The sequence below is a fragment of the Pempheris klunzingeri genome, chromosome 11 (genome assembly GCF_042242105.1).
Source record: "Pempheris klunzingeri isolate RE-2024b chromosome 11, fPemKlu1.hap1, whole genome shotgun sequence".
Taxonomy (NCBI): Eukaryota; Metazoa; Chordata; class Actinopteri; order Acropomatiformes; family Pempheridae; genus Pempheris; species Pempheris klunzingeri.
Window position 1 is genome coordinate 11,106,851 of NC_092022.1, and position 26,450 is coordinate 11,133,300.

The following is a 26,450-nucleotide window of genomic DNA, read 5'->3' on the forward strand; positions in this document are numbered from 1 at the left end:
CCACACCGCCATCTAGCGGTGAGAGTCATTAAGAGATCCTCGCCTCTCAAACAAGAGATTCAAAGTGTCAATGAAGAGCAAGACGCACCTTTTCAGTGAGACAAAGTGTGAAGCAATGTTTTATTTTCTGTGTACAAGTACAACTTGTTTAAAAGAAATAAAATCTTAACATTATGTTGTCGCCAAAACTAGGGAAAGGGTATGGTGACTGTCACTTGAGGAGGGTTGTTTTTAGTAGTGAACATTAGCAAGAAAAGGGGGGGGGGGGGGGGGGGGGTACAGTGTATTTTTGTCTATAGATAATTAAAACTACCACACAAAACTTTAAAAAACCAAAATGGTGCAAACTGCCAGGACAGAAGTCATTAATTGGCACTCAATCAATAGAGGGGTTCAGGGAAAATTAACAATATGCCACATATTTTTGAAGCCTTATGGTCGCAGGAGGGTGACAAATCGAAACTAGAGAGCCAGATTAACCACAAGATCATTACATTTTTGTTCCATGCAGGGATGCTTAAATCTAGAGCAGGGGCAACAAACCATGTGCCGTGGAGAGCCAGGTGTATGCATTCTCATTTACAAACAGACTGTAGCAGGCGATTTCACAGGTTAGTTCCTCACAGGTTCAAGGAGCACCGGTTAGTAAAAATTATCTGCTGTGGTCCGACTGCAATTAAATACTTCAATGCATTTGGCTCTCCCTGGTGGCATGGTCGATATCCCTGATCTTGGTCGCGGCTACACAGTGATGTTTCAATACGGATCCAGTGAGGACAGAAGGGTCAAGGTTCCTCTGGGGCCATTTTTCATAATAAGGACCCCATTCAGTGGTTTCAGGCACTGACAAAAAGATCGAAAAAGCTCAGAAACCATACTCCTCAGTTAGGTAAAAAGGAAAGTCAAAGTCATCATCGTCGTCGTTGTAGTAGTAGTAGTCCTCCTCGTCTTCTTCACCACTGAGGAGAGTCATGGCTATGAAAAGATTGAGCAGATCAACGCCATCGTAGTCGTCTTCATCTTCTGTGGGATACTGTTGAGCATCAAATGTAAGGGGAGAGAACACAAATACATCATCTCATGCATACCAACGGAGGAGAGAACTTCATAGCACAGAACAGGGATTATACTTACCGGAAATGACCGGTGACGTGCATCTTTGTCATGCCGATAAAGGCACTCTGTTTTGAAGGGGCAGCATCTGAATCGCGTATAGTAACTGCAACTTTTCTTACTAGAATCATAAGAGACAGACAGGAGAGGGGGGTTCAGTTGCACGTGTTCATTTCTCAAAAAAGAAAAACATTTACTTGATTTCAAGAAATGCTGCATTTTTTGCAGAGGTCAAATTATTAGTGCAATACAAATCAATCCCATTTGTTTAATACATGTTTTAAATTGAGGTCAAGTTGTCCATTTGTGAACCTTTGACATGTTCTGAATACTTAACACATTACAGTAAGACATCAATCATCACTGGCTTTAATTTTTGGATCATTTTTTATTTCTGGAACTTGAAAACTTTTAGTATGAAGTATTAAAAATTAATGCTTTAAGCTTCTGATTACTTTATTTCACATATTATCAGATGTGCTGCTCAGACACTCTGCATGCGGCCCTTTTTAATGCCTTTGAGATTTTTTAATCACAACCAAGTTTCAACTTGAATTTAACCCTACAGCAAGTTGGGCAAAACACTCCCCTCTAATACTTTGGGCTTGCAGGAGCATGCAGGAGATGAGCGAAAGCTGAGAGGTCAAAAAAGAAAATGGACAGATGACTGAAACCTGTATATGCGCACGTAGTACGGCATACCCAGAGAACAAAATAAGGGTCAATGATGGACATTTAAAAAAGCTCAGTCATGTTAACCTTGCTGCAGTGATTAGTGCTACTATCAAAAACTAATCTCACACCATACCCAAATTTCTCTTTGAAGGCAGCAATTACGCGCTCCTTTGCTTGTCCTTCAACCCAGTATTTGTTGGGCACATAAAAGGCAGACCTCACGCGGCACTGCGGGCAGGACCTGAGGAATCATTTAACAGTGATGTTAAATCCTATGCGGCACTCTCAGATGCCGGTAATATTGAAATATTGCCAAGACCTACTTCACCACATCCGGCCCGAGGTCTTTTGTTTTCCTCCAGGTCATTATGCATTGTAAACAGAAGGAGTGATTGCAGTTGGGCAAGATTCCAAAAACACGGTTTCGTGGATCCGTCTTTTCATACACCTTGTCCATGCAGATGCCACAGGTCACATTTTTACTCCGGAGGAAGGCCTCCATTTCCTCTACTCTTCCCTGGGTAGTAGAGGCGGCGGCGGCGGCAGCGCCATTCTCTGTCGTCTCATTGGAGGAGGTCTGCAGGACATGGCAACTTTGCAATCAGTACTACTTATTTCGCTAAATGGCCCTGTAGAAAAAAACGCTCAAAATTAAGCAAACCTGCTTGTTTCTTCCATCACATGCACAAGCTTGAGCAACTTCTGAGTTCTGGATTGATTCCAAAGAAGCAGTGAGGTCAGAGTCGGTATCTGCAAAGAAAAGTTAGAGTAAAGTATGGAGAAACACTGACCAAAATTTGCTTCATCTATAAAAAACACCCAATACCTTGTGATTGTTCCTCAACAATGCCTGCTGCCAGGCGTCCAGTGTTGTGTTGAGGATCTGAGACATTAACCACAAACGATCGGCTGCATTGCTGCCTGGACATCACATCGGCCTGCAGAAGAGCAGGCTCGGACCCTCTCCTGTCAGGTGGAGCGTAGGCCACACTGGAGGAGGAGGAGAAGGTAGGCACTGAACCTCTTCTACCTGCAACAGCTGGATCAGCCACAGGTTGAAGGACATGGAGATATCTGGTGGTGGAAAACATATCCGCTCAGAAAACTCATCTCTTTAACTTAATTCCATACAGCTGAGAAAAAAAAAGAAAAGAAAAATAGCTTACCTGCAGCGCTCACCATACCAGCATCCACCTTTCTGGAAGTACCTACATATTCGAGATGGTGGTATGACTGGCCATTCATGTCGATAATTACACCTTGAACCAAATCTGCAAGAGCCATTTATAAAACGCCTGTAATGAAAAGGGAGGAGAGTAAATTTCTACCATGTAGCCTTAGAAGTAGAGGTGTGTGTGTGTGTGTTGGACCAGCTCTTGAGTAAAGTCCTCAAACTAATTCCAAGGCAAAATGCAACTCTTGTGGACCAGTCATTAAAAAGAACAGCAGATGAGCATTTCTCACAAAGTTGTGTTAACAGCCATTTTTTGGTTTGGTTTGTGCAATTCATATAATAAGATAAGAGAATATTCAGTTTGTATATCTGTATTCTATCTATTGTTCCTGGATTTTAACCAGGTCAAAACCTGACTGACTTGTGCTTCAGTGCACCCAGCCAAGGTTCAAGTATTAACTTTGTGTCAGAGACTGAAGACTGTAATCACGCTGTTAATTACAAACAAACATACAGACAAACTGCATGTAAACAAATACAACATTTCTTGTAATGTGAACACGGTTTGTGCGACTGGAGGAGACATTTGGGAAGCTAAGGACAGAGCTGGTAACCAGACAGTTTAAAAAACAACAACGGTGCATTTAAAAAAACACATCTAGAAGACCCCTTAACGTCATGAAACACCTAGCAACGATATCTAAAGCCATTTTTAAAAGTTGCATAGTGTTTAGCTAGGTGAAGAGCGATAATAACTGCTAAAACACAAACTATAGCTCAGCTAATTACGTGTACGCCCTGTCGGAAAACATGGGTTTACTGCTTCTACAAAACTTAAGTCACCAACATAACAGCTCCTGCTAGCAGCCACTTGTAGTTTGTTTGTTTGCCTTTAAATGACAGCTGAGTTTCATCTTGAACGTGATAGCTGACGCTAGTGCAAATAACGGAGTTTCAATGTAAAGTTAGATTTCAACGCTTTACCCTGGAAATTCACTGTATTCCTGAAAAAGTTAACCGCAGACATCCGCACGTTCATTCACACGCCTCCCCATAACAACTTTCCGCCCCTGAGAAGTCAAACAACTACTAAAAACCAACTTGTTTCATTCAAAAGTGTCTTTTTTAATCGTCAAAAAGCACCTTATCGCCATAACGCCCCGCATTCGAACGCAACACAGCAGCATTTGGATGTATCACAGGCTCTCGGTGGGTAACTTAGACATGTTTATCATCATTTTCATAAAATCTGTGCAGTTCATCGGTCCGCCGCTTACCTACAGATACCTCCGCCACGGGCCGAGTCCATCCTCCGTGTGTTTTGAGTGTAGCGCCAAGCTCCCTCCATCACACTATCTAAATAGTTGACAGCCGGTTCCTCTGACCAATTAACTTAGCAACGAACCAATAGAAACGTGACGTTGACGTTTGTACGTTACGTATTACGTACAAAACCCCACTCATCAGACCATGCGTCTGAACTCTCCTCGTGTTTAATTACTCATGTTGATCATACCAGGGCGTTTGTACACAAGGGAGGAAAAAGTTGATAAATAGCAAGTGTGTGTGTTAAATATATATGTGCCTCGTAGTAAGAAATGGAGAAAAATCAGTGTTAATATTTCTAATAAAGTTTATAGGTGAGATGTAGCTTAACTAAATCTGTAGATAGGTTACATGTTACTCACTATAAGTACGAAATTAATTCAAGTCTTTTGTGAACAAGTACGTCAATCCATCACTTCCACAAGCATAGAGGTAGCTTACATCAACTTTTTGGTGTACTTTCTTGTTTTATCCATCCACACCCTTTGCTATCTTGGCACACCGCACATCAGCCAATAATATGTAACTTGCCATGTGTACCAATAGCAGGAATTAAGGCAAAAATAATGTCAGAGATTAGATGAGACAGTGGAATAATGTCACAGATCATACATTAGAGGTAGATAGGGATCAAGACAGAGTAAGAGCACAGGAGGAGACTTCTGAGGGTGGGCTGTGTGCACCAGTGCTGACATGCTGAAGTCCATTCAGAATAAGTACAGTAAAAAAAAACAGGTCCTACACAATATGGAGGGGAAAAACAGTGGGCAACATGTGAATCCTAACAGTGCTGTAAGGCTGTTACACTTTGTGCCTCTCCTAACAAAACAAATCTGTACAGAAAAATGGTCGTAATCTAAGACTGTGGTTATACTTAGTGTGAAAACAAAAACGACTTATGATACCAGATGCTGGATGTTCATTTCTAATCATCATCAATTTTCCAAATAATGACATTGTGGTACAGTATGCTGGTTTTGGGTAAATCCTGTTAAGGCGTGAAATCCAAATGCCCCATCAAGGAAAAGTTTGTTGGTATGCTTAACGATATATTTGGTACAACCTAAACTAAATAGGCAGGCATGTAATGGGAAATAAACAGATATACTAAATAATACATAAAACAAAATGATAATTCATGTTTTAGCCTTACAAATATGATCAACAATTACAAATAATTAGTAACATAATTACAAAGAATGAACTAAGAAAAAAAACCTTAAAATGGCAAGTTCATGATAATTTGAATGTCAAAAGAAAGAGAAAAAAAAAAAAAAAAAAAACATGCGGTCCCTTGTACTTCAATGGGTCATGAGTTTATAACAAAGTCTGTGCAGCATAGTCCGTCAGTTAGTTACCGCGTAGGTAGATGGCTTTAAGACAAAACCTGTATATAACATGGATCCACATTTATTGACAAATGGAAACGGTATTGCACAGACAGCTTCGAGAGAGCTCTACACTGCTGGAGCCAGCCCAGTTTGTGTTCTGTAAACCAAATGGCAAAGCAGCGGTCATTGATGATGAGGATGATGATGATAATGATGATGTAAACAAAAAGCAATCTGTGCATCCTCGGCTTTACCAAAAGTTGGAGAGCAATCACCCTACCACAGTGCACACTGAAGGCTCTTTTCTGTCAGCTATGCCACTGGTGTAAGAACATGAAATGCTTTCCCTTCACAGCGGCACAGAGCCGAGGTGAGCGAGGAGAAGCTCTCTCTGGACGCTGCTCTGGGGTCAGCTTTGCTATTAGAATGTAATAGGAGCAGCCCTGGTGAGAAAACATATCATTCTCTCTGTTAAAAGACCGTTGTGGGAAACTAGGACTTGCAGCAAATGATTCCAGATGCTGATCTCACACTCACACTCTCTCACTCACACACACACACACACACACACACACACACACCATTACTGTGCTGAGAGTAATGCTGACGTTGAGAAGACTTTGCTGATTGTGTTAGCCCTACCACTTGGCTTTGTCTCATCTGCACGTTAAAATCCATGCCCGTACGTGGAACAGTGCTCATACTGAACGCAGTGTATTATAAATGTAAATTCAGTCTGTAACAGTATTGCTAAAAGCAGTCTGTGCTGGACAGCACTAATACATGTCTTTGTAGATTTCCTGTAGTAGAGGGTGGAGCGAGGTCTCTGACTCAGTCTTTTTGATCTTTTGGACAAGGTGAACGTTCTCGGTAACCAGCTGACGGAGGTCGGCCATCTTCTGCAGCAGCTTGGGGAAGAGGTAGACTGAGTCAGAGTGGTTTGCCTGTAGATGGAGGTCCAGAGCCTGGAGGATGCTGTCCTGACTCTGCTCCACCTGCTTCACGTTCATTAACCCGGGCCGATCTGCAAGAGTGAGATGGTAACCAGAGACACCTTATGATGGGTCACATTTAATTCTGAGCAAACATACAGAGTTTCTGCAAGATTCAGAGTTTAAATGAAGTTTTTTAAGATATCTAATGCCCCACAGAATGCAATTTAATATCTCTTTCACAATCATGCATTCTCTAGTATGAGTATATTGGAAAACCAGCAGGGTAGATATGTCCTTATATTATAACAACTCGGCATAAGTGGCACAAAATAAATGGATGGTTTAACCACTTAAAAGTGGTTCATTAATTTAAGTTAATGTAAAGAGTTTACTACCAGCAGCAACAGTGTACTAACAGTGAAAACGTTTGCTGGAAATCTGATGGTGCCGACTAAAATTTTACAAAAAAAGAATTGAAGAGTCTCCTACACTCATCATCCACTGTGGAAACTTAGTCTATAACAGTGTCTCCCAAAAGCCTGCAATCGGTTACAAAACCATTTCATGGCTGATATTACTGCCTACTGCAGACAAGAGAAAAGGCTTTTGTACAGTAAAATATAAATGTAATGCTTTTTAAGACTTTTCAAGACCTGCAGATACCCTGAAAATGACAACAAGCAAATATGGCACTCTTAATACTCCACTACGAAACCCTCCATTCTCACCTCCACAGAGAATAATGGCAGCAACAAACAGGGCCAGGTCACTGTCATCCAGCTCCAGAGCATTAAACTTGACAGCAAACTCAAACTTGGGCTCCATGATCTCACTGAAGGGCTTTCTTAAACTGCGCAGGAACTCCCTGGTCACAAAGCCTTTACCGTTGGCCACCAACAGCCCGTCTTTGTTCATGAGAGAGGGCAGCATGGCAAAAATAGCCTCGTGCACACCATACTTCAGCAAAGTCACCTGCAGAAAGAACACAGACAATTAGTGCCTAAACTAAACAGCCGTAAACCAGTTGTCTTACTATAGAGCACACTGGGTAGATAGCGACTCACCTGGTCATTAAGAAAGAGGTCCACAAACCCTGGAATGCACTTGGCAAACTCGGTGAGCTCTCGCACAGTCTCCACCGTGGTGCATTGGCAGCGGTAGAACACGTGGACTCCAATCTCCTTGGTCAGAGGCGCACCTGGAACTAACTGGCTCCATACCAAACCACTTTCTGCTTTCCAGAGAGTGTCCACGTCGTAGATCACAAATGGCTAAAAGGAGGAAATTTGTCATGAATAACTCAGTAACTTTAAAAAGTTAAAACTAGAATATACCTGGCATGACATTTTTTAAAAGTAAAGTACTCTTACATGTTTTCAGATGAGGCTTTAAAACCAGAATAAGATAGATGGATTGAAACAACATACTGTGGTTTCTAAACAAGACAGCATTTCAAGTCGCCAGCAGTTCAGGGTCAGAGCCACAGTTTCCTGACAACATATGTAACAATATATTCCTGTGACCCTATGGTGATCATGTTTTACTTTGTTCCATATATCTGTTCCACCAGGCTGGTCAGCTGTTCTAAAACTGGAGCGTACCGAGGTGCTGCTGGTTTTGCCTGTCAGGATGCTGCGGGCCCTCTTCTTGGTCATACTGAGGTTCTTCAGGTAGGCTGTGTTGACTTGTTTGGCCAAGGTCTTCAGGTCTGAGCCACCTGGTTTGCCGAGGTTCAGTTCTTCTGCAAGCAGGCCCGCCACCAGCTTCCTCCTCTCTGCCTGAGGCATACGTCCATATCGGATCGCTGGGCAAACACACACAAACACACACGCGTGCACAGGTCTTACTTTGTGTGAATTCAGAAGTTAATCACGTTTGGTAAGATAGTTGGCCTCTGTTACCTGGTTTTGTTTTTGGAAGAGGTTCCAAGTTAGCAAAATACACACTTTTGTAAATCAAAAGAGAACATGTTCTCCACCCTCCGAACTGATTTAAAAATATGTAAAACTGAACTGAAATAAATGAGCAGATTTGTTACTTGTTTAAGATTACTCAGTAAATTACCTAAATTAAATTTCCATTCAAGTCTAAGATTGGTGAAAATAATTACTTATTTTAAAGGCCCCATATTATACAAAATGCAGTTTTTAATCCCTTTTCAACATAAATAGAGTCCCCCAGTGTGTCTAGAGACCACTAAGACAACTGTCTCTCTATTCTCCTGCTCAAGCTTTCAGCAAATGTGTGTAAAAGCACGTAGTTTAGATTTGGCTCCCTCTTTAATGTCATAAGGGGTCTGTTGAAAGATATGACGTCCTCTAGCCCTTTCAGCAGGACCACTGTCCTCGCCCACTGAAAACCTTCTGAATCCACCTCGCTACCCCCTATTGTCTAACTCCAGATCCCAGCAGCATGCAGATTGTTCTGTTCTTTTAGGACAGAGCATGCAGGAAAAAGACTGAAAACAGCCATATCTGATATAAGAAAAATAATGTGTTTTCTGAAAATTAAACCAAGTTAACCTGTTCTAGTAAGACCTCCAAATACAAGTATGAACTTCAAAATGAGAAGAATATGGGACCTTTAAATAAAATGGCTCTATAAATTATGTAAATATGTTAAAATATTTTCCCGCTCACCATCATGGGACATTCCCAAAGACAGGCACTTTTGGAAGCGACAATATTGGCACTTGTTACGATTCTTCTTCTGAATCTTGCAGGAACGCTCACAGCGATCATATTCCAGTTTCATCCGCACAGTTCGCCGGAAAAATCCCTGTACGAGAAACCACTGTTCAGCAACTTATAACGGACCAAACAAAACTGCTGTTATCAGACTGTGTTATCTTATTTAGTTATTCTGCTGTGACACACACTGTATTACCTTGCAACCCTCACAGGCGTGTACGCCATAGTGGAAGCCAGAGGCCTTGTCCCCGCAGACCTTACACTCCACACTGATGCCAGAGCCTGCGCTGTCTTCTCTGCCAAGACGCAGCTGTTCTGACAGTGAGGGCGACGAGGTATGGGACAGGTCTGCATAAAAAAATTAATGTATGAATATTAAAACTCATCTGTCATCTAAATATGTCATGTTCCATTTTCTCGGGAGCGTTAACAGCAGGATTAGCAGGATTTTAAAGTAAGATTTTAACAAGTCTTACCTGTGTAGCTGGATGCTGCGCTGCTGTTTTTCTTGCTGTGATCGTTCTCCTGATTTAGACTCTCTTTCTCCTTTTTCATCTGGTCCCCTTTCAAGCCTTTAGAAGCAGATACTGCCTCCTTCTGCTCTTTCTCCTCCTTGTCCTCCTCATCTTCACTTTCCCTGCTCTTTACCCCTTGCAGGTCTGTCAGCTCTGACACACTAGTCCCCCCACAGCTGTCTGAACCTCCAGACTCTCCCTCCGGTGGTGTCCACCTGACATCAGACGTGTCCTGGGGTGATTTTGGCTCGCAGTAGCCATTCAGCCTGTCATGCTGCTCTGTAGCAGTTTTCTGAAACCCTTCCATGGTTCCTGTTGAAGCTGACTCAGCGGCTCCCCTCCTGTCACGTTGCCATCATAGCTCCACTATTGAAGAATGAAATAGTTTGATTTAGATAAGTAATAATAAATTAGCTAAGTGTACTTAAAATGTAGATTACATACAGAGCAAGAATAACCACCAATGTACTGTTAACTGGCTTCAAACATCCACACATAATCTATCTTGTTTTTAGATCCAGCATGTAAGTGGTTAACAGTCCAATCCCGGTGACCACTCACTGGCCAAACTGAGCGGTGTCATAACACCTCTCAGAGGCAAAATGCTCCCCTAAATGTCCATTTTTCATCCAAACACATTTACAAAGATGCGCATATAGTGTGGCTATTAAGCTTCAGTATATCACTTACAATCGAAAAGACTGAATTTACTAATCTCTGACGGTGTGGTTATGTGTGTCCCCTCTCAAGTTGGTCCATTACTACTGGTTGTGTTTACTCAGCCAGAGAATGTCCTTGGTAGTAATAGGCTTATGACATGATATACACACGCTGTGTAGGCATGCCTGGATTACCCGCAAGGCAAGTGGAACTGACAAGCAGGGCCCCCAAACTCTTAAGAGTCCTGAATGCCCAGGTATGACATGAGGAAAAACTAGCAACACCTTACTGGTAGGGGTGGGTGATACATAAAAAATCCTCTATCATGATACATGCAATTTAAATCCTTATATATCATGACATTGTACATTTTCTAGAAAATTCATTGAAAAACCATTAAAATCACTAAGCACTTGATGACATTGGTGCAAAAACCTGTTAAAATCCAACAGAGCCAAAAAGCAGCCCTTTTCATAGATTGGCAACATGTCCACAATAGTCTAATGCAGGTTACTGGAGCAGCTAAAGGGGTGTAAACATGGTGGACGTGGCCCACCCCTGCTTACTACGTCTCTGTCCATGAGACTAACATCTAAATTAAAAATATAGGGCTCAATTTCTCTGAACACACAGGGCCCACAGCTCCAGATTCCTGAGCCAACCACAGCTCTCCGTCTGGCATTAATGTGTCCTAAACATTTCAGTCTGTTCTCCACTCAAAGTAAACTTTGTCTCTCGTGGAGCTGGGGGACATCTGTATTATTGTTTGCCTCAGTCCCATGGTAGGGTGCACGGTGTACTTGGTGGGTGCTTTAAGGGGACAGGGTGCACGCTCTATGTACACACTGAGCAGTGTTGATCGCTGGTGGAGGCAGGAGGGGGGAGAGGGCTTTGGTGGTGGGGGGTGGGGTTACATATTTGCCCCGCGGCCCCCTAGTGGATTAATCCGCGCATGTATGTAGCTAACTGTGCCCTGATAAACATCCACAGTGTCTACTTATTACACATTTATTCACATTTTCAGAATGAATACTGGTATTAAACAGTGGGCCCAAAAGCTGGATTAAGTCTAAACTTTGTTTTCATAACGTTTCGGGAGAAAAAACACCCGAGATTAACTAACGTCAGGGCTGTTAAGACTTGTCGACCAGCAGCCAACCTGTCACACTGGTTCTCGGAAATATCTGCTAACATCACTGTGAACTGACAGGGCTGTAACTAGATACAAGCGTTTAAGAAATTAAACTATGGCTGAGTTACAGACATGGCTACCGTCAGGCTGATTTAGCCAAAAGTGAAAACAGCATTAGAGGTGTACATGAGTCGCTTTAAGCCCGACCGTCGAAGAGTGTCGGCACGGCTAGCTAACTTAGCTAGTTAGCTACTAACCTTGAATGATGACTGAGTACTACTACTACTAGCTGTTAGCGTGGCTAACCCACAGTCCCGTGTGTGCATTTTAATAACGTTAGCACGCTTACCAGGCTTAGCTTACCTCTCCTGATAGTGCTGCTGGTTCGGGTGATTTTTACGCTATGAGAAACAGGCAAAAAATGAAAGAGTAGCGAAGACAGTCCCGTCCCGGATCGATCGGCTGTTGACAAGTTGTTTGAAGTCTCCAGCAGGAGTTAGCTAGCAGCAGGAGCTAACGTCAGACTGCTAACATAAACTTAGACTGATCCGGGCCTCGGTGCTGCCACGGGTCTGACAAACCTCTGAGCTCCGGAGAAGAGAAAAACAGTTTGGGCACTTTTGGTCGCTGCCATATCACATGCAGATAAGCGTGGTTAACTGATAATCCCTCCCCGACAATCTCCTTGTTGCTGCTAGCTTTGCTTTGCTTTGCCCCTCACCCCCCACCTCCTCCTCTTCCTCCTCCTCTCCTCCTCCATTGTCACATGCCAGGACATACACACAGACAGACACACACACGCACGCACGCACACACGTCAGACTGGATCCCACAAACAGCTTTCAAGGTCTCTGTCAATGCTAAAATGCACTGTTCTCATAGAGAATATATGTACCACCTTATGCCAAATCCATCCAAAATTGGATGATTAATGACTTAAAGGTCAAAAGGCCATCATCGTTTGCATATGATGTAAACTGGGTAAAAGGTCACCCTACACCCCCCACCAAAACATCTTTTGCACATCCCTGCCTGTGTCCTGATGCACCTCGCTCAGAGATGCACCGAAGAAGCATGAGGTGTATTTGAGTCAGAGCCAGGTGCCTCCGTCTGAGTCTCTGCAAGAGGAGTGGTCTTTAGAAGTCCACAGGCTAAGTGGGGTGTGGGGCTAGGTGTTCAAGTATGAAACGGGTGAAGCAGGATGAAGGTGAAGTGTTAGGACCTGTTTCCATCGTAGCCACGCTGACTGAACGAACGACTGGGGAGTGCTGAAACTCATGGATACTTTCTCTGTGGAGGATAAGGACAAGGACATTCAGACACAAATGGCCGCCTGAACTGTATGGCCGACGAAAACTTCACCTTCAGGTCGATGGTTCTGCCACATCAGCCTTTGCAGAAGTGGAGAAACAAGGAGGCAGCTGAGCATTTCATCTTGGAGTGTTTTAATCCCAATTGCGGCGTATTCAGGACATTGTAAGACCAGCCGGTTGATGTTTAGTCTGAAATAATGGAAGACAAAGGGGAAAGATTTAAATCTCTTTTTCGCAACTGGAGCGATGCTCTACTGGTGAAGAAAGCTATAATTTTTTTTAGCTACGTCTCCACCCTGCCCTCTACTTGATATAAGGATTTCCTGCCTGAGAAAGGGGCAGCACGGTGGTGCTGTGGTTAGCACTGTTGCCTCACAGCAAGAAGGTTCCAGGATTGAACCTGGGGCCTTTCTGTGTGGAGTTTCCATGTTCTCCCATCCATGTTTTCTCCAGGTACTCCGGCTTCCTCCCACAGTCCAAAGACATGCAGGTTCGGTTAATCAGGTAATCTAAATTGCCCATAGGTGTGAGTGTGAGTGGTTGTCTATCAGCTGGATCCTGGAACCTTCACCAGTCCTTCGTCGCTTCCATCCGACAATGATGGACCAACTCATGAATGCTGTAAACCTGTATGTATGAGGATGGAGAAAAAGCAGCCTCTGATGGAGCCTTCTCCAGATCTGTACCCTCTAAGCGAGCGCAACTCGCCTGATGGTCCATCCAACTCAGACGCCAGATTCAACGAGCCTCAGCCTGTTGACTCTCTAAGCTGTCCCTCACCTCTCCCTGCATCCCTGGACATTCCTCCCGCACTGACGCCTCCTCCCTTATCCTCATCTCCTCCCAAGGAAGAAGACATCGATGGATGGGTGTCTTCCGCGCTCTCATGTTTATAGCTACTCTCAGCATCGACAGACAGGATTTTCACAACAGATACTCCTTATTAGTTTTTAATTTCAACCTGGCCGAAGACAACAAAGCCTTGTCCCCTGTGTCCAATGGTAGCTTAAGACTGGAGATGAGATTCAGAGTTCCCTTGTCGCATGCCACCACTCCCATTGTTTACGCCTGTTATGATTCCACTCTAGAGATCTGAATCACATTACTTCTCTGGGCAAACCTTCCCCAGAAGCTGTCGAGACACAGTTTGGAGACTTGTCTCTTTGCTCTCTTTGATTTTGTCATCGTCGTCTAACAAAATGCCTTGATTGACACGGTAGATGTACTTTTCCCTGCTCTCCTGATCTGTTGCCGTAGGCGGACACCCCGAAGCTTCCTGCTTACCTTTCAGAAAGGTGTGTATGTGACAAAACAAAAATTGAATCACTTTCTCTGTCTGTCTCTTTTACCCAGCTCCAGGGCCTTGTTAAATGTGGTGGTGACAAAGTTCTGGTCTTGTCGTCATGCATGCAAGGACCCTCCTGATAGTTGATTTCGGCACAGGTGTAGTGGAGGGTGAACACTAAAAACAGTGTGTGCGTTGCAGGTACACGACCACCCTGATCAGGCCAAAGTAGTTATGGGGTGCGTCAGAGTCTTTGTAGATGATGGCGGGGTGCCCTAGGGGGTAAGGAAAGATGCAGTTCACAAACAGATACAGTAAAGAAAAGTCTACGTAGACTATGCTTTCATTGTCACTTGCATTAATTTTCACGTTCACTAACCCTAACCCCAACAACACAAAGAGGGAAAGTTAAAAACAACTGAATGTTGTGTTTTAGCATTTTTTTCTTTTACATCTTCTACTTACAGTTTTCAGTAAAGTTTAAGGTTGTGCACCATTTTGCTGTGTTGTGTTTGCATTGCTCTGTTACCATGATATAGCTTCAAAATAAACAAATATTAAATGTCTATATTATAAGCTATGTTATATAAGTATGTATTGAATAAGTACAACTGTCTCCTCTCTTTTAATATCATGTTTTCTGTATATAGTATTTATTTTGTGGTTCACAATTACTACTATAACTCTGACACATTGTGCATGAATAAATAATAAATATAGTTGACATGTAGTTTGCGCCGTGTGTCAGTGGATGTCTCTGTTTGCTCACACGAGCTGAGGGTTTATTGGGTGAGCGCCATCACATAAGTCAGTGATGACACTGATCAAATTCAGACTGAGGCGGACGTGCAGTTTGCAAATTCAGCAATGTGGTCTTAACCTGTTCCATTGCGTGGTCTTTGTAATTAAAATGTCTTATTTTTTCATATATTATTCATTTCGGATATTCATTATGTAAAGTATTGATTGAAATTTTAAGTGAGGATTACTCTGTTAGCTTTACTTTAAGTGAAGGTCACAATTGTATGCTGCACATAATTTAACACAGTAAAGATTCTGGCAGAAATCAGGTTAAGGCATCAGCACACACTTTAATTTACAATTATGTTAACTTACAGCAGAAACAGGAAGTTAAATGAGAGTTTCTCTCTCTCTCTCGCTTTCCTGTTTGTCAGGAGTGATACTCTGAAATTCTAATACTGAACCATCTTTTTATGTCAAAAAGTCAAGCCACCCTCTATTACCGAAAAAACACATGTATAAAAATGAAACATTGTTACGTGAATACATTACAGAGCTAATTAAATGAGCTTCCTTTTATTGTATGCAACTATTAGCCTTTAAACATCACAACTGACTCATACTTTCAGGATCTTGCTTACAGCTCATTTTCTTTGCGCTGAGGTATCGTTTATGTGTCCAGGACAGGCCTCACACAGGCTGCAGTCAAAGCATTAGTTCAGCATTGAATTCTGCAGATGCAACTCCTCATTACAATGTTTTAAACGGTTGCTGTCTGTGAAACGAGGTCAGTAAATTACAATATTTAATAGAAAAGGTAGTACTGTAAATTCAGTTTTACGTGTAAATGTCCCACGGTTTTCATACTGGTCACACATTAGACAGTCATCTCTCGCCCTTCCTCTCAGAAAACTTGACGTAAGCGACGTACGCAGCTTCCGATTCACGTTTTCAGGGGATGTCCATGTCTCCATTAGAGGCATGGGAATGGCGTTTCTCTAAGTCACACCCAGCTCTGTTGTCAACATTTTCTTTGCTCTCCTCGCCCTGATCCTCGGATCCTGACCTCCTTCTGAGACGCAGCCCGGGATCTCTTTGTGTCGGGATCTGGAAGCTCGAGAACGAGCCTCCCAACGACGGTCTCTTCTCTAAAAACAAGCACAGCAAAAAGAGGAGAGCTCAGAAAACCAATTCAAGTGGATGTTTACAGCAGGGGCGTTAAAAGTAGATTTAGATCTGTAACACAGGTTTGGAGACGAAGATGCTGTTATAGGGAATTCATAAATTTCAGGAAGTATATTTACAGAATGGGGTATGGGGTATGAAATATTCATATTCATTTATTCATTCATAAACAAGCTCTGACCTAAGAAAATTGTATCACACTAGTAGGAGCATTTAAGGCTGGCATTTAGTAACAGACAGTGCAATCTGGGAAAGGTAATCACATGTTGACTGTAGAATAATAACACAAACCTGCTCCACATCATAATTTCAGTGAAATCAGTCAAGTGTAAAAAAACGTTTTCACAATGTTTGATTTTGTTTTTCCAACTTTTTCCATCCACCTGTTTTTATGTGTATTTTCAATTTGTGCATTAAAACAGCAGGGTGGAAACACAGAAAAGTGGGAATAAAATAAAATCAAATATTGCGAAAACATTTTTTACACTTGACTGAGGTGGAAAAGTTGGTGCGTTATTAAAAGCAGGGAAGTGCAACAGAAACAGACTTGGTGAATAAATCATAACGTACATGAAGCATGAGACTTAAATGAGCTTCACTGTAATCATCAGATTTGTGTGCAGCATAGACGAGACTACACCATTCCTCAAATTAATAAATGAAGCAAATAGACATGCCCAATTTCTTACACGTTTCCAGCACTGCTTTTCCCAAAAACTAACCCGCTCTTTAATTAAATCCTGTCGCTGCACCCTGTTCTTTTGCAATGACACCAACTCCGATGTTCACATAACTTATAGAAGGAAAAGCACAGGTGTTACTATTTCATGTCCCAGTAAGTCGAGACAGCGTGACTGTGATCCAGCACAGACAGTAACAGGACCCTGCAAGTGAAGCAGCTAAATGGAATCCAGCCATTAAAAATGTTATTGTTCACAACTGTGCTTTTCCTACTACAGCGCGTCAAAATGTCTTCTGTTTGCACCGAATGAAAGCTGAAAATAAAGCTCTTTAAACGCAGAGTGGACACACACCGCCTGGCCCGATTGGTCGCATCAGCCTGTTCATCTGGACGTTCCAGTGTTTGACGTTGGTGCTCGCCTGGCGGAGTTTCCTCTGGGCAGCCTGTCAGTGAACAAGAGCAGCTCATTAAAATGCCTCCTTCCCACCAGCAGCAAAGAAATAAACTTCTGTTATCATCACCGCCGGATTCAACTAATTTAAATATCAGGAAGAAGAATCTTTTACATTGAATGCTCTGAGTGATATAAAATGGGGGTGTGAACACAGCTCTTGAGGCTAGAATTCGAAAAGCAGATTTAATGCCCCACTTTGTACAATTGCTGCCATCAGAAAAGGAAAAAAATAATGAAATCAATCCAAGTCTTCAAATGACAGAGTAACTCTTGCTAATCCAAAACACAGAATTTAGGTCAAAGAGAGCCAGTCACACTGTGTTGTTTGAAACTTCTGGTTGGACTTTGAAATCATTGAACTGTTTTGAAGGACAGTCCACAACAGCTCTTTTGTTTTTCCCTGTTTGTAGTTACACATAGATGCTGCCATTTTTGGCTCCGTCATCCTCGTAAAAGATTTTAAATCTCACCAGGCTTATACTTGGTAAAATGAGGGTTAATAAGTAAGAACACTAGTTTAGATGTGAGACAGCAGCTGAGGCTTCTGGCTCTCTGTTTTATTCAGGTATCAGAGATCCCCAACAAGCATAGTTTCCTCTAACGGACTTAGAACTTGAACTCAGTTAAACATAGTTTTGATGATAACCGTTATCTTATTTCACAGTGAAATCAGTAAGGTTTTTTATATTTTTTTGTTCTTACCACCACATCCTGGTCAACCCTGTGCCGGTTGGCGCGCACCTCCTCCAGCTGCCTCTGTGCCTCATCCAGGGCTATGGACTTGGCCTCCATTTCCTGCTTCAACTCCTGCTTCTCCCTCTGAGTTTTCAGGATGTACTCCTCTTGTTCCTCCTGCAGGCTCATCAGGGCCTTCATTTTCTCCTCCTCTTCGGCCAGTAACCTGGACACAAAAATAATGTTTAATAGGGATAAAAAATATGTGCGGCTGTTTCTGAGGATCTAAATAATATTTCAGATGTTATAGTGGACAACGATGCACAGGGCCTGGTGCAAGCTGTTTGAGGATTTATGTGATCGTTCATCAGGAATGAAAAGGTTGAGAAAGCACAAAAACAGCGACACAATAGATCTGACTGATGACAGCATTTAACAACTTCCTCTGCTGGCAGCTCAACTTCCTCAGGAACATAACGCAACATGAACTCCTTCCAGCTGAGCTCTGAGCTTCATATCTGCTGCCTGCACGCGAAACCACCCACCCTGCTTAAAGCTAACAGATTAATGTCTGCAGGCTCTTAAACCAAATAAATGATTTCTTATTGTTCAGACAAAGTGTATCAGCGAAGATGTGACACTCTACCCTGCTTGAGCGTAGCGGAAGGCCTCCTCGTCCAGCCTGGCTTTGATCTCCTGCTGCAGCGCCTCCTCCAAACGCTTCTGCATCTCCTCTAGCTCATGGATCCTCTTCCTCTGCCTCTCTGCTTCCTCCTCTTTCAGTGCCATCTCTGCCTGCATGCTGACCCGGGCCTCCAGACGCACACCGAAAAAGGAATGAACACTCACATGTTTCTGCTTTTGAATTCAAACTCTTTGTTTTTCTTTCCTCTTTGCCTCCAGACTCACCTCCTCAGCCTCCCGCAGCTGGACCTCCAGGGCCTGCTGCAGCTGTTCGTGCTGCTGGCGCCTCCTCTGCTCGTCCTGCTCCAGGAGGGCTTGAGCCTGCTTTTGCGCCTCCTTCAGGAGCTCCAGCTCCGCCAGCTTGCGCTCCCGCTCCTCCTGCAGAGCCCGCAGCCTCTGCAGCTCCTCCTCCTTGGCCTGCCGTCTTTTCTCCCTCTGCTCACGCTGTTCACGCCGCTTCAGCTTCAAATCTTTGTGGAGAGAGTTTTTCCCCTCCACGTGCAGCCTGATAGCTGTTTGAATAGCTGTGAAGAAGATAATGACATAATCTTGGTGTGAAGATGACGCTTTTTAGGATCGATCCACAACTACAACTATCAGTGATCAATAAGTCTCCTCCGACCTGTCGTCCACTCCTGTCTCTGTTTGGTGTCTGAGGCGCTCATCTCATAAGTCTTGGAGAGGGTTTTCAGGCAAAACATGCACCTCTTCCCATCCCGGTCTGGTAGAACCTGGAAAAATCCATCTTATCAATTAATATCCCTTCATCCATGGTGAACTCACTGGAAAAAAGGATGCTTTTGATCTATTTTGAACAACAAAACAATATTTGATCATTGTCTACTTATAATAATAAAGCATGATTTTAGAACGATGCTTGTTTTGTTTTGGAGTAACACGTGGTGCAGTGTCTAGTATTCCTGCAAAAAAGAAAAAATCAACAGAACTTGACCAGATTTCTGTCATTACTTAGTGTGGTACCACGTGGCAGTGATGGGCCACAAATGGACTCTGTGTTCATGTCAAAAGCCACCAGAACAGCCCAGGTAACAATCAGTCGACTCCCGCTCTGCCACGTCATACTCAGAATGGGTCATTCATAAGACTGAGCCTAATCTTGAGTTTGTTTCACTTGAGCTCTGTGAGAAAATCTGATTGTGAAACAGGGAAACATTCAGTGTCCATTCAGTGGTGCTTTATACATCTGATGGTTCCCAGTTTTTTTTCAATTGTGACACCTAAATGTGAGACTGTCTGCCTGGGGACTGCATGAAAATTATTGGGGGTCAGGAGGTTCAGAAGAGGGGGAGAGTTATGTGTTTTTCCTCCCTACTGGGGGGAGGGTAGCCTAAATTCTTCAGGGAGAGAGAGGGGGGAGGGTTCTTAGTGATTAGTGACACGTCATCCGTCACTCAGCTCAACAGCAGCACTTTCACTTTACTGTGCATCCTAACAGAAAGCAGAACATCATTAAGGTAAAAATGTGTCAACAAATTTAAATGTTGAGTAGAAAATAAAGACTGGCTGGAATATTTGGTAAACAGGATGCATCAGTTTTTATATGTTTGACAATTGCTAATTCCACTCTTATTATGTGATTTAGGGACTGTGAAAATTATTATCCTATTAACTACTAAAGGGAAACTTCACTGTTTTTACACATCAAAGTCTTTACAGGTCTTGGGGAGCACTAGTACATATGTGAAAAAAGTTTTATAAAGTCTTTTGTGGCTCAAGAGGGAGCCACGTGAAGTCTGACAGTGATCTGAAGGTGTGGCGTTAGCAAGCAGTGAGCACAGCAGACCTCCTCATCTCTGTTTGAGGCTCCACAAGCCTATTAGCATGACATTTGACATAAATTATCAGTACACTTAGTTATTAATTACTAGTTATTAATGCTAAACTGTACAAATTCAGTATTGTTAGATTACTTGGAGATATAGTTGAGAAGTAGTTCTGCCCTCCCCTTCACCCCAATAATTTCCATACAGCACAATTGGCTGCACTAAAATAATTTTTTGTATCAGAGTGTTTTAGTTGAATTCTTTGTTTTTGAGTCATGACACTTCCCAGTCATTCACATGAAAATGATGCAGGAAGTCGTTGAGTCACTGAGGGGAACATTTTGTGACCCTCTCAGCTTCATCCTGCGACACCTTGGGGAAGTCCCCACCCTGAGATTGGGACCCGCTGGCTTACAGGACGACATTTTCAATTTAATTCAAATGTGCTTGAGAAAACAAAAGAGCGATATGTTCTTATCTGGGCAAACTGACACAGAGCACATTGTTATCAAAAGCCGTGGTTCTGTCAGCGTTAACAGTTTAGGTTTGAAGGATGATCATCTAAAGCTGCTTACCTCCACGCAGCAGTTCCCATCCAGAACTATGTTACCCTGGCAGTCCTTGCGGTCCTCACTGGTATAGTAGGACAAGTTGCTCGGCCTTAACGTGAACCAGCGTTCCTTCCAGTTCCTCCTCAGCTGGCCTTTCTTCCACAGATAACCCTGCATGCATCCCATTCGACACAAACATATACTGTCACCAACACGATGCAGAGCACGTCGGGAACCAAAACACAGACTTCTGGGAGCATAAAGGTCTCCTACCTCTTTGAGGACATCACCAACTATCTCCCTGTACACTTCCTCTACAGCCATGCTGGTTATGCTCTTATCAATCCCTTTGGTTATCTTTCCCGAGTTCATCATCTCCAGAAAAACCCAAACAGTAATGCCGCTCTGCTGCACTGAGTCTTGGGAGAAGAAGTCCTCTAATTCAACACAGTTGAACTCAGTAGTCATGGCCATGCATATCTTCTTGAGGAGGTACTCCACCTGAAGAGAGAAGAAACCAAGTGAGAAATAAAATTTTTTTTTTGAATTACCTGTCTTTGCTGCTCAAGCTCCTGAGATAGTGCAAGTTTCATGTTTGTGACTAGTAATGTTTCCATTTTTCATGCTGTATTAAAGTATTTTATGTATAAGTTTATGTGTAGAACTGATTAAAAAAATGTAAAAAGTGGCATAAATTGGTACTCGTCTTTGGTAACACTGGGAGAAATACCTGTATGTGTTTTAATCTCTATGGAATGACTATATCTTTGTTGTTGGCCTTGTGTTTTATTTTATTATTTTTTTATGTTGATATGGATTAATGTGTTTGAAGTAAAGATATGATGATGAGATACTCGAGGGAGGGAGTAACAAAGTTTATTATTATACGTTAACTTTTTAGAAAACTTTTGGAGTGTTTTTGTTCTATATTTGTTTATTAAAATTGTTAAATTGCAGGCAAAATCAGGGCAGCCTGGTTTTACCTTATCTGTGCACTTTATTTTATGGTTTACATTCTCAGTGTCAAACACCACAGTAAAGATCCATCCTTTCTCAGGACTAATTTTCATTTATATTCTTGATAAAAAACATTTCATTAAGAGTGAAGTAACCAACATTTACAACACTGTGGTCCTCATTGTGCAGTGGTTGGTGTATGAAGTGTGTACCAAAATAAAAATGGATATCATATCATCTTAGATTCAGCACGATAGAAACTACTCTGCCCTTGAAATTTAGACCCTTCTCATGGCAGCAGCTGTGAAAAACACACGACAGGAAACCAAAATGAGTGTTTGCAAGTAAGAAACAAACCCACGCTGCTGCATGAAAAGAGCACCATGTTCCATGGTGGCAAGGAACAAGGTTTCAGCCAGGGTGTATGTAGTGGTTGTAAGAGATCTAGCACCATTTTTAGGTCACAAATTACTGATTACAGTACACAATATCTTGAAATATAAGCAGCCACAATTGGCAAATTTGTTTGATAATGTAATCTCACAATAGAAAATGCTTTTCTCAATCAGGTCATATTTTGAAAAACGAGCAAAGCTTCATATTCCAAATAAAAAGGGTATTTTTTCCAATTATCCGTTTTGTAACCGTAACTGTAAACAGTGAAGTGTGACGTTTAAATATATTGCAGTTGAACCTACCTCGTCGGGGACCATCACCAACGGGTACTTGTCTTCAGACAGAAAATTAAAAAGGCACCAAAGCCGAAAAGCATCCCTCTCTGGCAGAACAGTGTTGCTGGTTTTGTCTGTCTGGTAGTTTTTCTTTGCCGTGAGAGTCCAACAAAGCTCGTCTACATTTTCCTTAATAAAAGAGCCTTCAACAACCTACAGATAACAAAATGCAGAGACTGAGAAAAAAACAGCGTCCTTGTCTATGCAGCATTACAATTTGACAAAGCAAAAACAGCACATAGTTGTGTGTTTTTTTTTATCACCTTATCCAGGATATATTTGTTGAGGTAAGGCATATAGCCCTGACTGGAAACAGGACCATCATCATCATCCCTGAAGTGCTCCTCCAAAGCCACCGGGTCATGTGGGATACACAGGACAGTGCACAGGTTGTGGGACAGCACCTGGAAAATCACACAGGACAGGAATATTTGCTAAAGGACAACACGCTGGAGCAAAGAGACGCAGAGCTGGTCAGATAAATTAAATAAGCTTTACTGGCGAGAATGGTGAGGTTATATTTTTGCCAAAACTTAATTACATGCTGTGTATTCAGCCGACGGTTTGTTTGCTGGGATTCTGTCTTGCTACTCCCTCAGAAAACATACCTCAGAGAAATATTCAGAGAAATGTGTTCATTTTAGTTCATTTTATCTACAGGAAAGTATTGACTTTCTGTTGCATGATTAAATCATTTTGTTTGCATATATGTGAAGGTGTCAAAATATACTGAAAATAGAATTTGGGTGGCTGAACTCAGTAAGAAACTGGAGCTCAAGGAAAAACTGCATGGCAAATGTTCTCAAACACAACATTTTGAACTGCAAAAAAAGTTTGAAATCTGTCAATTCAAATTTCATTTGTACAGCATTTATAGTAGATTTTACTGAAACTCAAAGTGCTTTACAGGTGACTGACAAACTAAAAAGACAGCAGAAACATATACAGTTAAGCAATAAAGAGAGTTTTAACATTGAAAAATGTGACAAAAATGATAAAAGTGAAATAATGTAAATATAAATAGAATAAATAAAAGGTGATGAAACAATAAAAGATAAAAACGATAAAAAATGGAAACTGAATTTCCTTAAGACGTGCTAGAAAGCCACTATATGTAGTCAGTGTACAACTATTATTACCACTATTTTTACTACTACTATTATTTTTACTACTTTTCACAACTTAGTTTAGTTTGTCAAAGAGGGTTTTACTCAGTAAAAGCAGGCTATTACTTTTAATGCCTCTTCAACTGAGAGTGTGAACCATCTTGAGATATCTGAAGCATTTTACGAGACAACCAGTCCCCGTTTGTTGAGCCATAACCACTTCCTGTCTCTTGTCTCCAATGCACTACAACATCTGTCAGTATTGAGGCCTCGGCATGCAAACCACTTGCTTCTGAGCGCGTCTAAAGATCATGGTGCCTGTGCACAGGCTGCATGCATGAGGGGGATAAGCCTAGTCATGAGGCTGACGCGCAGTGAGCCAGGAGCAGCAGGCAGCACATCGCAGGAACCTGGAGGTGGCTGGAAATGGAGTCTGATCCACAGCAAGACCAAGTGACATAACGATGAGGTCAACAAAAATACAGTGGCTGCATTGACGCCCTTGTGGCAAGAGACAACAATCACCAACATGTTTCCACTTTGTCCTTGCACTAACAGTAACAATGTTCTTTTGACGCACACGGGCTCATGCTGCAAGGATACTCTATTCAACAGGCTGTTCTCCGGTCAGGTCCTGTGCAAGAGGACCCTTTGCACTACAAGCTGGTACACGGAGGCCCGGTGTAAGCACAGCTTGGAGATGAGGGCTCCCATTCATGTACAGACTGAGAACAAACTGTCACTCTCGTGCTCTTGCCAGACAGAGGTGCATATTGTGCCCTCTTTCAGCTGTGCAAGCATTTTACTCGAAATATGGGGAACAAATTTGTTCCTTGTTGGGCAGCATGTGGTTTAAAAACAGAATTTCACACAGGAAATACTGAGGATGATAACTAATATCAGATTGCATACACCCTCATTTCCTGAAGCAACGCATGAAATATAACAAGGACCAAATAAGAAGTACAGTTGTGACATTTAGTTTGCTGACAGCCTCAAATATTTTCACCTCATCTTCCTCAGAGTGAGCCCACGTGATAGAATATGAATTGAGATAGGAAATGCCGCAGCAGAGCCATAAAGTTACGTGAATTTTCAGGGGAAAAAACTGTTTTCTAAAGTCCAGGCAGAGGATCCTCCACTCACCTTCAGTTGAGACTTGGACACCTTACCACTCTTCTCCAGATCCAGGGCTGTGAAACCGTACCAGATGGACTTGAGCAGCTCAGACCGCAGGTCCATGTCTACAGCAGAGTTACTTTCTGGTTTCCTCCTCTCCGTCTCTTCTTCTTCCCTCTGCTGTTGGTTGATACGGGCCCCTGGGTGACAGGCTGACACCCACGCTGTGCTGCTGCTGTCAGGCAGGCAGGGGGCTTTACCAGGCTGCTGGCAGCGACACCTGCAGGACGTCCACTGCTGCTGACGGAGAGGGAGGGTCTGATTGTTCACTCTATGTCCTGATCCTGCCTTCCGGTGGTGAAAGTAGAAATACCACAATGTAGAAATACTCCATCACAGGCAAAAGTTCTGGTACAGAGTATACTTTAATAAACAGTTGTATTCTACATTATAGTTCTTATAGTTCATTTGGTTATTATTACTGGTGCATTAAGGTGTAATCAGGATTTTACAATTATGGTCAGAATAGAGCTACTACTGTGTATACTGTTGTTTAAAGATAAATAATCATTACTACTATACTAAATATTGTTAAACTACCTAAAATACCTCAAAATACTTGAGTCAATATACTTTCCACCACTGCGGCCTTCAAAGGCTGGTGACAAAAAGTACTACTAAATATGAATGTGACAAAGACTGGGTGTAATAAGGCTATAAGGTTATTTAATCATACTAATACATTATTAATTGCATATTAACTAGTTGTCTCTCTTTGGTTCTGCATTACTGTGAGGTCTGATCATGGACTGCATAAAAGAATTATCATATATATTATTATATGTTACATATGGGTCTATGGGTCTGGCGAAAGCAGCTAGCTTTAGCAGTTATCTTTAGCTTGAGCAGTTAGCTTTAGCACTTAGCTCTAGTAGTTAGCTTTAGCACTTAGCTTTAGCAGTGATCTTTTGCTTGAGCAGGTACCTTTAGCTTTATCAGTTAGCTTTATCGGTTAGCTTGAGCAGTTAGCTTTATCAGTTAGCTTGAGCAGTTAGCTTTAGCTCTTGCTTTTAGCTCTTCTGTAAGTGACCTAACTGACGCTTAACGGTAGTTCAGTTAGCACTAACAGTTCTAACTATACATGCTAGCCGTTAGCCTGGTCCAGCTCCTCTGAACTGACACACACATCAGGCATGTTGTCCAGAGCGACTCCAGTAAATAATCCAAATATAGTGAATTTGACTGTTTTTTGACTGTTTTTTCCCCCAAATAAACACATAAACAGACAAACAGGGAAACTAAAACAATAAAGCTAAGCAAAGTAAACACACATCTAACTTAAACATTAAGCATTTAACCTCTATGTACAGTAGTATATTAAACAAAAACTGTGTTCTCCTTAGATATTCTAGTGAACGGGCTATAGATAGTTAAATGTCTTCCCATGACTGTAACATAACAACCAAATAAGAAAATTATCGTTATTATTGTTGCTGTTGTATCCAGTAAGTCAGTATCAATATCTGTAATATTATAATATTATAATTGGTACGATTATGATGAATTTTTTTTATTAAAAAAAAAAAAGCTTTATTCTAAGGATTTTATGTGTTGTTTATTGTTACCGCATAT

At 42.0% G+C, this 26,450-nt stretch overlaps 3 protein-coding genes across 4 annotated transcripts; all 3 read right to left on the reverse strand.

Annotated features, from left to right (window-relative positions):
• Positions 1 to 272: 272 nt before the first annotated feature.
• mkrn4 (makorin, ring finger protein, 4) lies at positions 273 to 4,311 on the reverse strand. Its single transcript, XM_070840181.1, has 8 exons — positions 4,240 to 4,311; positions 2,955 to 3,083; positions 2,615 to 2,862; positions 2,450 to 2,538; positions 2,112 to 2,365; positions 1,922 to 2,029; positions 1,135 to 1,234; positions 273 to 1,033 (listed from the first exon to the last, which is right to left on the reverse strand). The coding sequence occupies exons 1-8, from the start codon at positions 4,308 to 4,310 to the stop codon at positions 866 to 868; spliced, it is 1,167 nt and encodes a 388-aa protein (XP_070696282.1). The 5' UTR covers position 4,311; the 3' UTR covers positions 273 to 865.
• Positions 4,312 to 4,347: 36 nt separating this feature from the next.
• On the reverse strand, positions 4,348 to 12,259 carry ppardb (peroxisome proliferator-activated receptor delta b). 2 transcript variants are annotated; one of them, XM_070840179.1, is made up of 8 exons: positions 11,915 to 12,259; positions 9,721 to 10,125; positions 9,441 to 9,592; positions 9,194 to 9,332; positions 8,156 to 8,358; positions 7,619 to 7,825; positions 7,283 to 7,526; positions 4,348 to 6,643 (listed from the first exon to the last, which is right to left on the reverse strand). In XM_070840179.1, exons 2-8 carry the CDS (start codon positions 10,064 to 10,066, stop codon positions 6,396 to 6,398), a joined length of 1,539 nt encoding a protein of 512 aa, XP_070696280.1. In that variant the 5' UTR covers positions 10,067 to 10,125; positions 11,915 to 12,259; the 3' UTR covers positions 4,348 to 6,395. The 2 variants fall into 2 exon arrangements, with proteins under 2 accessions (XP_070696280.1, XP_070696281.1); XM_070840180.1 differs by having other exon boundaries at positions 11,901 to 12,259.
• A 2,961-nt stretch (positions 12,260 to 15,220) lies between these two features.
• On the reverse strand, positions 15,221 to 25,023 carry LOC139209978 (differentially expressed in FDCP 6 homolog). The gene is made up of 11 exons (XM_070839919.1): positions 24,846 to 25,023; positions 22,857 to 22,997; positions 22,561 to 22,746; positions 21,179 to 21,406; positions 20,930 to 21,076; positions 19,193 to 19,301; positions 18,796 to 19,094; positions 18,533 to 18,699; positions 17,914 to 18,112; positions 17,110 to 17,200; positions 15,221 to 16,038 (listed from the first exon to the last, which is right to left on the reverse strand). Exons 1-11 carry the CDS (start codon positions 24,939 to 24,941, stop codon positions 15,842 to 15,844), a joined length of 1,860 nt encoding a protein of 619 aa, XP_070696020.1. The 5' UTR covers positions 24,942 to 25,023; the 3' UTR covers positions 15,221 to 15,841.
• Between the last annotated feature and the right edge of the window lie 1,427 nt (positions 25,024 to 26,450).

Excerpts from the sequence above, each read along its gene's own strand:
- mkrn4 (XM_070840181.1), bottom strand. The coding sequence starts at position 4,310 with ATGGAGGGAGCTTGGCGCTACACTCAAAACACACGGAGGATGGACTCG. Across the intron at positions 3,084-4,239 it reads CGTGGCGGAGGTATCTGTAG|GCGTTTTATAAATGGCTCTT; the intron begins GTAAGCGGCGGA and ends TTTTCATTACAG. Across the intron at positions 2,030-2,111 it reads CTCGGGCCGGATGTGGTGAA|GTCCTGCCCGCAGTGCCGCG; the intron begins GTAGGTCTTGGC and ends ATGATTCCTCAG.
- ppardb (XM_070840179.1), bottom strand. The coding sequence starts at position 10,066 with ATGGAAGGGTTTCAGAAAACTGCTACAGAGCAGCATGACAGGCTGAAT. Across the intron at positions 9,333-9,440 it reads ACGCCTGTGAGGGTTGCAAG|GGATTTTTCCGGCGAACTGT; the intron begins GTAATACAGTGT and ends TTTCTCGTACAG. Across the intron at positions 7,826-8,155 it reads GCAAAACCAGCAGCACCTCG|CCATTTGTGATCTACGACGT; the intron begins GTACGCTCCAGT and ends TCCTCCTTTTAG.
- LOC139209978 (XM_070839919.1), bottom strand. The coding sequence starts at position 24,941 with ATGGACCTGCGGTCTGAGCTGCTCAAGTCCATCTGGTACGGTTTCACA. Across the intron at positions 18,700-18,795 it reads AGCTGCGGGAGGCTGAGGAG|GCCCGGGTCAGCATGCAGGC; the intron begins GTGAGTCTGGAG and ends GTGCGTCTGGAG. Across the intron at positions 18,113-18,532 it reads TTCCGCTACGCTCAAGCAGG|GTTACTGGCCGAAGAGGAGG; the intron begins GTAGAGTGTCAC and ends TTTTGTGTCCAG.